Here is a 17,105-nt window from a genome sequence, read left to right on the forward strand (position 1 = left end):
TGCGGACTGACCCTGTTACAGGTATAAATGCACGATTGCTGATATGTTTGACTGTGGGCAAACTTCTTTTTCTTTTTGTGTCTGTCCTTCACGCTCATGCTCATGGCGGTCGTGGCGCTTGAATCAGCTTGCTTTTGTCAACGAATGTTTTACATTTCATTTTCAATTTATGTGGCAAGAAAAGTCCAGTTAGGAATTTACAACGCCAGTAGCTCTAACTGGAGCAAATACTAGACAGATTGCATTACAAATGCTTGTTTCTTTTGGGCTCTCATTCCATTTGCATCCAAGAGTCAGGGCCCAGCCTGATCTCCTTCTGATATCCCTGTTTCACTGTGAGCCATTGACATGTTGTCGCTTACATCCACTAGCATCCAAATGTTTATTTCTTAGGAACTCCAAGGCTGAACTGTGATTCGGGTCAGGTTTTCCTGATGAGAATACTGCCATGAAAACTGTTCCTGGCTACAGTTGACAGAACACTCAGAGGAAAACAAATTTTTGCATTGAAACTCCAGCAAACACAGTACGAAAATTATGTTTTCTACTTGCAGATTGGTTCATAGATTTTAACTGCCATAAGGGGGACCCAAACACGTTTCCTAATTTAACATGCATATATCTATTAACAACTTTAGGTACAAATATGCCCCCAGAAACCCATCCTTGCCTGGTGGTAATTAGGTGGGGGTGTCAATTTTAATGTTAGAAACAAATGTTGACTGTCTCTGGATCCTGCTCAAAATTGCGGACAGCGCATTAGCTAGCTGTCACCTTCCACAGATCTCCTTGCGCTTTAATATATGTGAGATAAGGAGGACCTGGGAAAGTGAACATTGTCTTGGTATTTTGTTAGCAGTTTCGAACAACACCTCAGAGTGCCAGTCACTTGTTGACTCTCCTTCATCCTAAAGACTGACAGATACCCTGGAGCCAGTCCTACTTCCATGTTCCCAATGGCATAGAGGGCAAGGAGGTAGCTAGAGTCATTTTATTGAGAATGAAGGAGTACCAGGGTATATGCCAGCCATCCTAAGCCCTATTTCTTGGTATAATTTATTTTTTTGTTTTTGTCACAAATATTTCCCCCATCATTGGGAAAGACATCAATGTTAAGGGAAACAAGGAGAGAGGTTAAAGAGCACTGGTTCCTTCTCCGTAGGCAAGGCACCATCACTGGGGCATCTAGAAAGCTGTTATCTTCCATTGTAACAAAAAAAAGACTTTTAATTTTTTTGGAAACTGTGACTTATAAGTTATCATCCCTTGGCCTGTAGACAAGGTTGGGAGTAGGTGTCATCGTGGACATGAAGAACAAGTCCATGCCGTTGGGCGAAGCTCTGATGTGGGTTCGGGTATCAAATGCATGGGCGTGAAATACCTCCCTCTTGGCCTGTGCACACCCTTTCCTTAACAATGTGGTGGTCCCAACAGGCCCTAGATGTTGGGCTTGTGCTAGAAATGGCAGTGATGGGGCTGGACTGGCTTGTGCATGCCTTCTTGTAATCGCAAAAGAGTTGCGCTGCAAAGGTTACTGCCGTTTGTGGGATTCCTCTAAGGAGAATGTATGCTGTGGTAAAGTAATTGGCGAGGCTCAGTGGATCCTTTATGCTGGTAGAAAGGTTGAGTTTGTAAAGGGTAAATCTTTACTTACAGGCTATGTGTAAAACTAGACACTTTATTTTGAATACATTATCAAGGGTCTCTTCTTACCCGAGAGCAGACCTAAAAGTGTACAGGCAAAAGTCATCATTTTCAGGACTAACATACTGTACAGCTGTCATCTCAATGGCCGAAACCAGGGAGGGGGTTAAAAAATCTTCCAGAGGATTATTTTTTTAATTTAAAAAAAAACCTGGGAGACACAGAAGATCTTCCATGTCCCCTCCTGCCCCCCACCACCACCCACCCCTTTGTGACATCAGCACACTGCAAGGCTCGCCGGCATCACTAACTGTTTTGCCCACCGGAGCAGGAAGCGGCTCCAGTGCAGAAAATGGGCCCAAACTGCCTTCCCGATGTTTGGGCCAGGAAACAACACGAGGGGTTTCACTTGTGGGATCGGCCCCCTCGGAAAACGGGCCGGATGCCCCACCCCTGACGGATGCATTGTTTTTTTGTTTTTTTAAAATAAAAGGTAGGTTTAACCCTGGTGGGGTGTGATCGCGCCCCCGGGGGTTTAAAAAATGTAAAAATAAAAATAAAAAATAAATAATAATACGAATAAATCTATGTAAGTAGATATATCTATATCTAGCTATGTAGATAGATATATCTATATAGATAGATAGATAGCGATCACTTTTGTCAACGTGTGTGTGTGATTTCCCTGGGAGCTGCGATCGGCCTCCACGGAAACCACACCCACATATAAAAGTGATCTCTCACATATATATATTCACCACCAGTTCTCTTGCCTTTGCAGCTTGCGTCTTCAAAGCAATGCACATACTTCAACTGACGCATTTTAACTGTAGCTTTTAGGCAGTAATCAAAAAATCAAGTAAGTCTTGTGATTATGTTTGTGCTACAAAAGGATCTGACTTTTGTCTAGTGGCAGTTTTGATGCTATAAAGTAGCGCAGAAGGTTTATATGCCTATTGCAAAGATCAAATCTGTATTTTATGTAAATAGCTGAGTAGATTAATAAAGGCAGCTGTTACCTGTGCTCTGATACAAATGAAATGTATTTGCCGGGGGGGTGTGGGGCGGCTATGGAGAGATGAAGGACACTTTTGTCTGGTGGTAGTGAGGGAATCCAAGGAGGAGGTCATGGGAGTGGGAGCCCCAGTAATGATTGTTGGACTGGGCGCCAGAGGCACTAAAGACTGGCGATTGGTATGTGACAAGGTGAAGTAATAGAGTGTCTTCAAAGGTGTTGATTGAGGGAAGCAGCAAAGGTAAGGTGACCTCTACTGTTGCACGTATCCCGCACACACACATCCCACCAGCAATTTTGTGACAGTCTACGTAGGCTAGTGTTTTAGAGTGACAGTTTAGCCAGTAGCAGAAAAGGCATCTCATTGGATGACTGCAGCTCAAGCCCTCACTCAGGTTATAGAGGACTGCTCTGACGTAGGATCAGAGACTAAGACAGCAGATACTGAGACAGCATTTGAGGGATAGGACAGTCGCGCATACTGTGGGAGTGATTTTTCAATTGGAGTCCCATTCGATAACTCATCTTCCATTGCTTATTGATTGAGACAGTCCTGCTGTCCCTTCGCAAGCACAGTCTGTGCAGCGGGACAATAGCAGGTTAGCCCAACCCAGAGAGCAGGTGCATGCAGCGGCAAGCACAGAGAGAGTGCTCTCTTGGGAGCTCCCCAATTTAGTTCAGCCCCAAATTCCACTGCCCACATCGTATTGTGGAGACATCAAAATTATCTATCACAAAACAACCTGGTTTTGTAAGGCAGACACCTGCATTTTTGGTCCTGGGCTCAGTGGCCATATAGGGAAACCTACCAAACCCAGACATTTCTGGAAATTAGACATCTGGGGGAGTCCACAGAGGTGTGACTTGGGTGGATTCCTGAAGGTTTTCTTACCCAGAAAACCCTGCAAAGGTGAAATGTTGAATAAAAACTAAATTTTGTATTCCATTTATGTCACACAAACTACAGGAATATGCTAGGATCAACAAAATTCCTACCACCCAGTGTTTCCCCACCTGTCCTAATAAAAACACTACCCCACTTGACTGCCTGTACCTAGTACCTGCATCAGGAATGAATCCCCCAGGGTCAACAGTTGCCCTCATGTAAGGATCAACATTGACTGTTGTGTGATCTGTTCCTGTGGCGGGCACTAGGCCTAACCACACAAGTGAGGTATAATTTTTATCGGGAAACTTGAGGGAATGCTGGGTGAAAGGAAATTCGTGGCTCCTCTAAGATTCCAGAACTTTCTATCACCGAAATGTGAGGAAAAGGTGTTTTTTTGCCAAATATCAAGGTTTGCAAAGGATCCGGGGTAACAGAACCTGGTGAGAGCGCCACAAGGTACCCCATCCTGGGTTCCCCTAGGTGTCTAGTTTTTTTTAAAATGGACAGGTTTGGTAGGTTTACCGAGGTACTGGCTGAGCTAGAGACCAAAATCCACAGCTAGGTACTTTCCAAAAAACACATCCGTTTTCAATGTAAAAATTTGATATGTCCATGTTGCGTTTTGGGGTGTTTCCTGTTGCGGGCACTAGGCCTACCCACACAAGTGAGATACACTTTTCTCGGGAGACTTGGGGGAATGCTGGGTGGAAGGAAGTTTGTGGCTCCTCTCGGATTCCAGAACTTTGCAGCACCGAAATCTGAGGGAAAAGTGTTTTTTTTCCACATTTTGAGGTTTGCAAAGGATTCTGGGTAACAGAACCTGGTGAGAGCCCCACAAATCACCCCATCCTGGATTCCTCTAGGTGTCTAGTTTTCAAAAATCACAGGTTTGGTAGGTTTCTCTAGGTGCCGGCTGAGCGTGAGGCCAAATCCACAGCTAGGCACTCTCCAAACAAACACGTCAGATTTCAATGTAAAAATGTGATGTGTCCATGTTGCATTTCCTGTTGGGGGCATTAGGGCTATCCACGCAAGTGAGGTACCATTTTTATCGGGAGACTTGGGGGTACACAGAATATCAGAACAAGTGTTATTTGCCATTGTCTTTCTCTTACTTTTTTTCCTTCCAAATGTAAGACTGTGGGTAAAAAAAAGACGTCTATTTGAGAAACGCCCTGTAATTCACATGCTAGTATGGGCACCCCGGAATTCAGAGATGTGCAAATAACCACTGCTTCTCAACACCTTATCTTGTGCCCATTTTGGAAATCAAAGGTTTCCTTCATACCTATTTTTCACTCTTTATATTTCACCAAATGAATTGCTGTACACCCGGAATACAATGAAAACCCACTTCAAGGTGCAGCTCCTTTATTGGTTCTGGGTACGCAGGGTTCTTGATGAACCTTCAAGCCCTATATAGCCCCGCAACCAGAAGAGTCCAGCAGACGTAACGGTATATTACTTTTGAAAATATGACATCTCAGAAAAAAGTTAGAGTAAAACATGGAGAAAATGGCTGTTTGTTTTCTTTTTTTTTTTTAACCTCAGTTTCAATATTTTTTTCATTTCAGCTGTTGTTTTCTGTAGGAAAACCTTGTAGGATCTACACAAATGACCCCTTGCTGAATTCATAATTGTCTACTTTTCAGAAATATTTAGCTGTCCGGGATCCAGCATTGGTTTCAGACTCTTTTCTGCCACTAACTGGAAGGAGGCTAAAAGCACAAAAATAGTAAAAATGGGGTATATCCCAGTAAAATGCCAAAATTGTGTTGAAAAATGTGTTTTTCTGATTTAAGTCTGCCTGTTCCTGAAAGCTGGTAACATGGTGGTTTTAGCACTGCAAACCCTTTGTTGATGCCATTTTCCAGGGAAAAACCACCTGCTTTCTTCATTAGCCCTTTTTCCAATTTTTCTGAAAAAAACTAATTTTTAGCTGTATTTTGGCTTGTTTCTTGGTCTCCTCCAGGGGAACCTACAAACTCTGGGTACCTTTAGAATCCCTAGGATGTTTGGGGGGAAAAAAGGATGCAAATTTGGCATGGATAGCTTTTGTGGACAAAACGTTATGAAAGCCTAAGTGTGAACTACCCAAAATAGCCAAAAAAGGGCTCAGCAATGTAGGGGGGAGGTCCAGCAGCTAATGGGTTAAAGAAACGTGAAGACTGCTATGACGACGGAGTGTTTTGTGGTAATAACTAACCTCATAGCGATTTCCAGAAGTTTTTAGATCTAATACTGTTTTGAATGATGTAAAAAGTGATCTCCATTTGCTCTTTTCTTGATTTTTGCTTCATAGGTTAAAGCACGTGCAAAGGATTTCTTTGAGTTTCTTTGCCAGCTGGCTCTGGAGGAGAAATGCGTCGGAGGAGAAGCCGGACTTGAGACAGGCAATGGATTCGTGAGTTATACAGCGACGACTTTTTCCTCGGAAAACCATGGAAGTGCACCAGACTTCGACCCAGATGCGGGCAGCGACGATATCATGCTGGATGCAAGCATACTGGTAGTGAGTCACGGAGCATTCTTGAGAATCTGGATTAAATATTTCCTTGACGATCTCCAGTGCGCCGTGCCTTCGACGCTAAAGAGATCCCGCGAACTCTCCGTCAGCCCGAATACCGGCATCAGCCACTTCATTGTAAAGCTGGAAAGGGAAGAGACCGTTAAACCACAAATCACCTGCGTTTGTATTAATAGGCATGACCACTTATTAGAGGTGGAACCAGGTGCGGATGTTTGAAGAGAACCCTGTCCGCAGCCGTACAGCACTTTCTTAATTTCTGTATAATTATGCATTAAGCGGAAAGCCAGTAAACGTCTCCTGGGGCAGCAATGAAAATGCCTCATTTCACACTAATTTCTAAAAATTTCTCTCTGTGGATTTTAGAAAAGGTACACCATGATAATTTTTAGTGTCAGAATTATGAATATCATTGTAAATTTGAGAACGCTATTAATGGTTCACCCGGATTTCAGCTGAAATTTAAACAAGCTACGTTTTGCTTTGAGCAGGGTATGTCACAGATTACCAAGAGGTTTGTTTAAGTATAGGGTGATTGTCTTGCACTTGTCTAAAGCATCATGATAAAGTGGGCCTGCACGCATAGGACACCGGAGAGTGACTCGTGCAGAGACTTCCCTGCCTACAGCACACTACAGCTAATGCCTTTCTTTAAATGGTCATATCTGAACACTGTTTTCCTCTTGTTTTTATCTTAAGGACGGTTTTTGTTAATTAATTTGCAGATGTTGCTACCATAATAATTCCCGATTCTATTCATTGATATTATTTATATGACAGAGGCAATCCTTGAAAGCCCCAGTCTACTTTGCTGACATCTTTACCTCCAGTCACTGCCATTACGATCGAGCTCCCTCCTGTATCCAAAAATGCCTCCTTGATTTGTGATGATTCTACGTGGTTTCCTTTATTCTAGTAATAATTGGTGTTCTTTAAGATCTCACTACTTCGGCTGTTGGATTTTTCTTCCACTCTCTTTTTTTAAATGGCCAGTAGGTAATAAACAAATGGTTGGTAGACAGTTTTGAAATGTAAAACCTGTCTTTAGGTATCCGTTCAATCATAACATTTCTTCAAATTCTACCTCTGTATTTAAGACAAACGAGACGGGGCATGTTGGCTCTGTGATTTGCCTTCATGCAAAATGCACGAAGTTCAGGTAGAAACATTTTATAAACATATATGTTTTCTTACCATTACCCACTTACACTTAATCCATTACACATGCCCTATTTAATCTCCTTTATACTTAAACCATTACTCTTAACCCCATATCCTTAACCCTTTACCCTCTTATTCTTTACACTTTACCCTTAACCCGGAGACGTTTTAAGGTGTGGGTAATTGCTATCACCCCCCAGTAAAATGAGTGGACAGTCAAAATTCCTGGTACAAAAGCGTTGCTCGTAAAAACAACTTTTTTCTACTTTGACTGCTGAGCATGCTTAACAGGAATATACGACCAGATTTACCACGGGTTTGCACCAGGGCAACATCTCTAAAAGTAGCACAAACTCGTGCAAGGGTATTTACTTTCCAGTGCAAAGAAAATGTTGCACTTGAAAGCTGCCCTTTTCTTAATAGTATTAGCACTTTGTCCTACTTTGCACCACTCCACTTTGCGTCAAGGGGGTGTTACTTGGGTAGATTAGTGCAAACTCCCATAGTTTTGGTGCAAGGCTTACTATACTAAGAAAGCTAGACTGGGCTTTGTGTAAGAAAATAAGTGCCATATGTACGAACACTTTTTCCCATAGATGCAGAATGGGTAAAAACCTTTGCTACATCTGGCCCTAAGTCTCCTTGAGTAGGTGCTAACATGGAGAAATATTTTAATTTCTCCAAACATTCAACAGACTGCATGCTTGCTTGACTGTACAGCACATCCACAATGTGTGGAATGTTCATCAGTTTATGTAGGCATCGCATTTGGTAGTAGAAGGGTATGCTTCAAGTACAAATCCTATGCTAGAGAGCACACCACACCTCTGCTCCGTGATGAAAAGGTTGTGCATGGCACTAGACATCCTGCTTGTGTGCCATTGCAGGGGTAGTGAGCAGCAGCAGTCCATTTTTGCTAAATATGGCATGCACTACTTTTTCCCTCTTGCACAACGTAGCGTAGTAACTTCGGTTGCTGCGCTATTTTGCGCTAAACAAATGATAAAAAAGCTTGTTAGTGGGCATGCATGGCCTGCTCTGCCTTAACCATCACTCACACAGGCTATTGGTGCCTGAGAATCTTTCTGTCTCATTTCTCTTGCCGTACTTCACCTCACCTTCTGCCTTTACACTTGCTCTCCTAACCTCTGCCAGGTATCTTTACTTCTCTTTGTACCTTCATCCTCCCTATCTCTCTCAGCTCTCTCTACCTCACCTTCCTCCACCTCACTTCTCTCAATATAGCCAATATACCCCTAACTTGAATTCATCTCTCACATGACCTTGCCCCTTTCTGTAGCACTCTCTGAGCATAGGGATACATATATATTTATATATATATTTTACTTTTTTCTGCTTTCCCTGCATCTGCCCTCCACCTGCTTCACTTGTCACACAAGCTCATCTATCTTTGCCTTATGTCTCATTGTGTCTTTACTACCTTAACTCTCTTCCATCCCTGTCTCTATCTCACCACTCCTCTTCACCTGTCTCGTTTTCTCACTCATCCTCACGACTCGCTTCCTTACCAGTCTCTACCTCACCACTCATTCTCTCACTACCTAACCTCTCAATTTGCTCCACCGTTAGTTACTGCCTCACTTCTCCACCTCCCCCTTCTCTCATTATACCTCTGTTTTCTTTCCTTCACCTCTCTAAGTATCATATTCCTTTCTGGCTACCTCTATTTTTCTATGTCTACCCCTTTTCGTTATCATCAACTCCTGTGTCTCACTCTCTCTTTAACACACAAACACATATCCATCTCTGGACCTCTTTCTCCACGTCTTTTCACCTCCACTATCTCTCACCTTCTTTCTTTACAGCTCTCTCTACCTCACCATTTGTTCCTCTCACATCTATCTACCTCTGTATAAACCTCACCTCGCTTTCTCTATTTCATGTATACAAACTTTACACCATATTTCTCTTTCTTCTCTTTACCTTTTTCTCTACCATTCTCTCTTCCCCTCTACACGTTTCCTGACCGCTTTTTCTATACATCCTCTCCTTTTTTCACTCTACCTTGGAACTTTGTTTTACCTCAAGTCTCTCTCTCTGCCTCTACCTCCTGCCGTATTTACTTTTTTCTAATTTACATCTTTCTCTACATTACCTCTGTACTCCTTTGCCCCTCTCTACAAATCCTTCTCCCCATCTCTATCCCTCTGTACCTCTCAAGGCACTCAAAGAAATTACTTATTCCTCTGCCTTTTCTGCTCTACCTACATTGCCCTCTTTCTACATCTATTTTTTTCTTTCCTTCTGGCTACCTCACCATTTTCTGTTTACTTTAATCCTCTCTCTACATCATCTCCAGCTCTACACACTTCTACATCTACTTCACGAGCTAGACTGCTCTTTTATTGTGTCTGTCCATCTCCTCTATCCTTCTGCATCATCTTTCTCTTATTCAGCAGAGTCACAGGTAACTTTCTAGCCAGAGAAATGCACACAAAGAGAAGAGGGATAATGCACAGTGAAAACAATGAGGAGAAACAAATGACATTTTACCAATAGAATGGTAAAAATCCTCAGAGCAGTACTTAGATTGTTACTGTTGTAGCAAGAATACTCGCAATGATTTGGGAATATATTTGTGATTACAGATATTAAGCAACAACAGGCACAATTTCATGTGTTTTATTTTAATATCATGTTTAGTCCTCTGGTAGTTAGAAGCTAGTTATACACTGTATTCCACATACATGTTCGTTGCTCCATGTAAAATAATCTAGACCCAAACACAAAAATAAATGGCTTTATTTTTCTTGTGGTACTAGTTAACTGCCAGACATCAGGCAGATTGTGCTTTCAGGTGTGTTTTCATTACCCCGTTTGTGAAGGTTTAACATATAATCCAATATTGTTGTGTATAACAAGAGCTTGAATGAGATGAAAAGGGGTAATGAACTCAAGGTTGTTCCAAACAGGGAGTCTCTCAATATATCTTGCTGAGGCCCCCACAAATCCTTAAGATGCCACTGTATAACCCCTTGCTCTTAACTCTTACCCATAATCCCTGACCTTCTTATCCTTTTATCTTTAACCCCCCCATTCCTTCACCCTTCCTATTAACCTCTTTCCCACCACACTTACTTATTCAACCCCAAACTTAGTCTACCTTCAGTCGCTCGTCCTAACCATAACCTCTTACTTATCCCTTATTCTTTCCCGAGAATACAATTAAATTGCAAATGATGTGATGGTCTACAAAGAAATTGTAGTCCATGATGAAATGACATGATCGTAGAATGGATGCTAACAAATGGTATGTCCCCTCTGTGTATGGACTTAAAGTCCGCTTTTTAGGTCTAGCCTTTAGCTGCTCGTTTTAAAAGACCTACTGTCTCCTGTGCAATTCACATAGAGGTGCATTAAGGTCTGTCTCTTGCTCAATATGGAAAGTTTTTAATGTCTATTTCAATTCCAGTCTTAATCAAGGGCTTTCCTCTCTATTATTCTTTTTGTCTGCCCCTGCAGCATTTTATCTGTACCGTTCTTTTTTTTTTTTTGTTTTTAAATGACTTGCGCCCTCCTTTCTGTAACATCAGGGAACTTTTTTTTTTTTTTTTTTTTTATAGCACTCATGCGGAGCCCTTGTCTTTCATTGCCTTCATCCCACTCTGCTTTTTCCCCCTCACATCTTGGCTCCGCATTCCCACCTCCTTTCATTCATTGCTCCCCTCCCTTCTTTATTGGGGCCCTCCCTACTGCTATCTGGACTTTCTCTTCCTTTTTTTTGCAGTCCCACACAGCTTTCTTGTTGTGCAACTCGCATATCAAATTTGCTGTTTCCCCTCTTCGAGTGGAAAATTACATTTAAAAACAAAAAGCCAAAATGTCCTCTAGTGCGTCATGATGCATGCACATGCATTGTTACTTAACGATGCATTTACATGTACTGGAAGCCATCTTAGTGGCTTTTTTCTTTGTGAAACTACCTTCTATGATGGCAACGTAGAAGTGTACTCTCATTGTGATATTGTGGTGCCAATCTTCGAACAGGTTTTCCCAAATAAAACCCATTGCAAAGTGGTCTTTGGTGCATGCATATGCATCATGAGGCACCAGCAGCCAAACTGTGCTTTGCAAGCAAGCACTTGAAATGCCAGTATCTTAGTATTTTAATTGTAAAGTGTGATCTGTTGGCTTTGCAGTACAGTAAGATCTACAGCCTAGTTGCCCCGTACACGTTTGTGCTACACTGTTCATTTGTCACGTAGAGATATAAAGGTTGCTACCTGCAAGAGCTTTTTGGCAACCAACATGGAATACAGAAATGTTTACATCACATTTGTTATTCAACTTTGTCAGAGGCATTTCAGTGGCCATCTTAATTTCTTCTCTTCTACGATGGAAAAGCATCCTTAATGAAACTTGAATGTTATTTTGTCTATGTTGCCAAACGCTAAACGTGAACCACATGCCCTACAGTGACATGATGGTATATACTTTGAAGACGGTTTTAAACGTATCTGTTTCTTAACTCATTGATTTATTAAGCCCCATGTTCTTTCCTGGTAACGTTACAAAGTGTATTGGCAGACAGATTAACTTCCAGGTGGTCTAGCTCTGTGCTTTAACCCACACATCCTTCTAGCTTTGTGAGCAACCCTTAGCAAGCTTTGCTTTAGACATCCACCCAGACCAAATACTTGAGAGGTATGTCCAAGCTCTTTATCTCATGGAAAAGAACAGTATTTAAATTTCTCATTAAAATGTAGCATGAAGGAAGTACTCGAATGTGCTACCAGAGCAAAATGTTATTTGTCCGCTTTTAAAACATTCTTGCATTTCTGGTATTTGTAGGAGACTCGCATGGCTTCTGTAACAATTATGTTGCTAATTTCACATTGAATGTGGTAGTAAGGGTTTGCCAGACAGTAAGTAATGATGTGATTGATCCTTGATGCTTTCTCTTCATAACAGCATCTCTGCTTTTTTTACCTTTTGCTAGTAGGAACTGTTGTGAGCTCTGTGCAAGGTTAAAGAGAAATGACTGGCCCGTAATAACAATTCTTAGTGCTTGTAGCCTATTCTCTTAGACCAATGCCAGTGCCTCGGTCCCGTCTCTGGTACGCCTTGTAGAGGTACATCTGGCCAAGGTTTCCTCATTCTTTGTTAAAGGAGGCATACCTGGGACATAAAGAGGAAGAGTTCTAGGTACGGAGGACAGTCTTGCTCTTTCCTCTACTTTACACCTTGTTACTTTGGCTAATTTATTTAATATTCAGTGACTAACTACATAGTGCACATTCACCTGTCTTCTGTTAGCTTAATTTTTAGTCAGCAATCCAAACCTCCAAACCAGTAGTTCCCAACCTTTTTACATCTGTGGACCCCCACTTTATCATTACTGTAACCCAGGAACCCCCCCCACTGAGTCATTACTAAAAGCTGTGGACTTAATCTATTAATATTATTTAATTTTCTAAGGAATCGCAGACCTCCTGAGGAGGGGTCGCTGACCCCGAGGGGTCCCCGGACCACAGGTTGAGAACCACTGCTCTAAACTCTTTAGCTCTTCTGCAGTGCCTTGCCTGTTTTGTGGCCATCCACGGAGAGTAGGCTCAGGGAAAATTTCTCCTCCAAGTTACTTGGTGAATAAACACTTTAGTTTTAGAGCCAGTAGTTCAGTCTGTATTTTAGAGCCACTATCCTCGTGAAGCTGCTGCTTTTCAAGTCCAAGACCTCGATCGCACTTGTATAGTACAGTAGTGAAGTACAACACGCCCGTCATAAAGGCGCAGTATGTTGCACCAATAATGGAGAGAAATAAAAGACAAGTCAAACATTTTGCATAATTTTTAAGTATGTTGTTTTTGCCTTTGAACCTCAAGTTGATGTTATTCATGGTATTCCAGGCTGTTTCTCATGTGTATTACCCACGTCTCAAGGGTACCTTTTAATTTGTTACACATGAGCATTTGTCTTATTACTTTGCTTATGCTTTTATGTGGCATTATTTATTTTGCTCCTCTCTCGCCAGTTATTAAAACAAAGCACGTTTTCTAGCAATACTTATTGAGGTGGTAATAAAATAGAAATTCTACCTACGTTGTCTTCACAGTTTATTGGTAGTGACATTTGGTGACCAATAAATGGGTACCATATTTATTGTCTTCTCTTTTACGTACGCTATTAAGCAAGAAGGTGCGTCTTAAACATACAAGTTGCCTATGGCCATTCTCCCCAGTGTCCTCCGCCACCCTCCCCCTCCCTGTCCTGCTCCCAGCACATTTATACACCCACACGCGCACACATATACACGCATGCATACCCACATCCACCCACGCATGCACACATACATTCCCACACACACCAACATACTTTGGCGCACACACGCATTCACAACATGCACGTACATTCAGTCATTCACGCACTCATTCAACACGACTCACACCCACATGCACGCATACCAAAACATACACCCCCACCACCACACACACACACACACACACGCACACACAATACCCCCACACACACACACAACACCCCCAACCCCTCATCTGACGGAGAACCCGACTTACCTGCTTGCAGGGGATCCTCCGGCTGGAGACGGGACAGGGCACTGCTGTCAGCAGCAGTGTCTGCCAGCAAAACACTGCCAGGCTGTATCACTGGTCATGATACGGTCGGCGGTGTTTTGATGGTGTGGCGCTGCTGCTGACAGCAACGCAACCTTACCGCCGTCCGCTGCCATGACTGTCAATGGTATTCCGCCAGCCTTCTGGTGGAATTCCATCAACTGTCATAATGCGGGTGGGCGGGTGGGCGGCTGGTAGCCACGGCGACAGTATGTTGGTGGCCGTCGCTGTGGTGGTAGGCGCCAGTTACCGCCAAAGTTGAAATGAGGGCTTATATCTGTAGAAATAGTCTGAAATAAGTATCCTATAAGTATACTATGAAACAAAATCTACTGAATCTGGAAAACCACTACAATGTGCACTGACTGGAATCTAAAACGGAGACTGATCCCAATAAAATGTATTTCCAAATAGAATGCTTTGTTAAATGATATCTTTATGAAATATTCACAAACGTTCATTAAAAAGCTGAATCCAGTCTCTGCATCATGTCCGTTCCATCATTCCAGAGAAAATGGGTGAGATATGTCCAAGAGTGATATTTAACATGGTGCCATCAAAGAGAACCTTCAGTAGGAAAAATTAATGTTTTGCTTGGTGCGGTCAGGGAACACCGGTAAAGAGCCAAAACATTACAACTCTACAGGAATGGTGGCAGTGTACTGCTATAATCTTTGGACATCTGAAGAATGTTTTGTAGAATAATTTATTTTGGGATGTATGCCCTACGCTGCTCTACGGAAGGCAAATCATTATTGATCATTTTATACAATTTCCAGTAATCACTATTATGTCACTGTACTCATTACAACAAGACTGAGCATCAGTCAGAACGTTAATTTCTACCACATTGCCATGCGTCACCTGCCATCAGGGATTGGTACTTGAGGTGCAGAAGCACACACCTTCTGACTGGAATCAAGTTTAGATTTGCCAACTGCATGTAAGGGTAGGAAGATGGTAACTTTGAGTGCCGTGCCATGCTGTTTCTTCAGTAAACCTCCCAGTGAGCGTCAGACATACGCTTACACATAGTAGGAACTGATGAGGAAAGTGATGGTTACCATCAGGGCACCGTCTGTGATGTAGAACCTCAAAACATAGCATCTTGGACTTTTTAGGTGACTGCATTGGTTGTGCTCCAAAAACACTGGTGATTCAAGATGTAGCCCACAATGAGCAGGATCTGCGCTGCAGACCAAGCAGATAGAGAAGCTGCTGCCGATGGTGAGGAAAGCTACAAAGCAATATAAACAAACGGCCTATTAGTAAAGGGTGGTACGGCTCTCGGTTCTCAACTGGATTGCCAGATGTGGGGTGGTAGGCCATTTAACCACATCACTTTATCTTCAAAAGAAATAACAAAAAAGAGGGACTCAAAAGAGCGTGATTGTTTTGCAAGGTATGGTTTTCCACACATGAAAAGGAAAAAAAAAAATCATGTGAGGGATAACATTGTAAACAGTCTGCCATTGTGACTTGAAACCTATTTACAAATTTGTGAGGAGTTTTGGTCTCCGACATGATATGAAAAGCTTCTGGTATGTAGTGAAAACATGTCCTTAGGTTTACAAGGATTTTAAAGGGGTGGGTCTTCATGTAGGTTATTTCATAAGATTTTAAGTATATTGCTAACAATGTAGTCAACAGTAGTGTATTACTTAGGTGACATCATAACAAAAAACAACTTTATAAATGCCTGCATGCAGCTTACTTTAGACATTGGCCATTTGTTGCTGAACTTATGGTTTGCATTTGATTTCACAGTGCCAGACCCATGCTTTTTGACCTGTGAGACTTAGGATGGTCTTCCCTCAAACCTTTTGTCTTACTCCTCCATTTTTTGCTGACCTCGTTTTTATTGACATTAGGACTCTGTGCACTTTACCACTACTAAACAGCACTAACGTGCATGTGCTCAACCCTAAGACATGGTAACATTGGCTTACACTCAGTTGGCATATTTCATTTACTTATAAGTCCTTAGTAAATTGGTACTAGCTGTACCCAAGGCCTGTAAATTAAATGCTGCTGGTGGGCCTGCATCACTGATTGTGCCACTCACCACCATTGCAGCCTATGTGTGTAGTTTTAAACTGACATTTCAACCTCGCAAAGTAATCCTTTTGCCAGGCCTAAACCTTCTTTTTTTTAATACATGTCACCCCTAGAGTAGGCCCATCCCATAGGACGGGGCACCACGTATTCAAAACACTGGACATATACTTTTAACTTTTACATGTCATAGTAGTGAAAAACTCTTCAATTCGCTTTTGCTACAGCAAGGGCTACATCTCCCATAGGAGAACATTGGGTTAACTTATTACATTCAATTAGTGATAATTTTCAATTCGGAGCAGGTAGGAATCTAGAGTCTGGTGTCTAAAAATTTGTAGTTTACAACCATCTTTATAGGTAAAGTTGGATTCTAGGTCACAATTCTGAAAATGTCACATCTTGGAAGTTGGCATTTTCTTTTTCCCAACAATTTTGTTCCTGCGGCTTGGCCCCTGAGTTACATGGCTAGGTGTATCTGGTAGTTGGTCTTTGTGCTTCACTGTCTGGGAGAAATACTCAAAAGGGGACTAGCTGTTAACAGAATGGGTCTTCTGTGACTTGACAAAGCTGTCATCTACCACACTTACACATCCACAATTGCTCTGCCTCCGCACACACTTAAACCCCTTTGAGGTGGAAACCTCAAGAACCTTCTCCTACTTCAAAGCTGGCTCCAATATATTGAACCTTCAGACCCAACTCTTCGGTACACCTCTGGTCCTGTGGAAAAAGCAGGACTGCTGTGTTGCTCTGCTGCCCTACTGTTCTGCTACTCTGCTGCCTGAGTGAAAAGGAGTCAACTTGCATCTTGAACCCAGGACCATGAGAGTAACTTTATAGGCTAGTTGGCTGGCCTCCTGATCAGAGCCTCAGGGACAGAAAAGGCTCCATCTACCTTTAAACCAGCACCTGGACTCTGTCTGTTGTGAGTCTTGCCCCTCAGGTGGTGCCACCCTGGTCCTGGATCCTTGAAAGTGGACATGAAAGGTTTTTGCCGGGCCAGCTGCAGTCTTTTGCATAGAACCGACGCAGTGCGCTGCATCTCCTTGCAGCTCCGAATCAGAACTGATGCTATGCGCTGCATCCCCAATGCAGGACCACAAATCCCAGCTCCTCGGAGCTGCTGCTGCTGCTGCACGACGCATCTGCAACATGGGATCTTGCAGTGCTCTGCAACCAGTACATAAGGGACTTTGCTCAGTGGGTTTAACCTAGTCCCAG

At 42.5% G+C, this 17,105-nt stretch overlaps 1 protein-coding gene across 1 annotated transcript in view; it reads left to right on the plus strand.

The window, feature by feature from the left end:
• TIGAR (TP53 induced glycolysis regulatory phosphatase) overlaps positions 1-13,291 on the plus strand; it is a 211,176-nt gene extending 197,885 nt beyond the window's left edge. Inside the window, exon 6 of the mRNA XM_069228408.1 lies at positions 5,851-13,291. Within this exon, the coding sequence (XP_069084509.1) occupies positions 5,851-6,294 (444 nt within the window). The 3' untranslated portion in view covers positions 6,295-13,291. The remainder of the gene's footprint in view (positions 1-5,850) is intronic.
• Positions 13,292-17,105: the final 3,814 nt, after the last annotated feature.

Source organism: Pleurodeles waltl, chromosome 4_1 (genome assembly GCF_031143425.1).
Source record: "Pleurodeles waltl isolate 20211129_DDA chromosome 4_1, aPleWal1.hap1.20221129, whole genome shotgun sequence".
NCBI lineage: Eukaryota > Metazoa > Chordata > Amphibia > Caudata > Salamandridae > Pleurodeles > Pleurodeles waltl.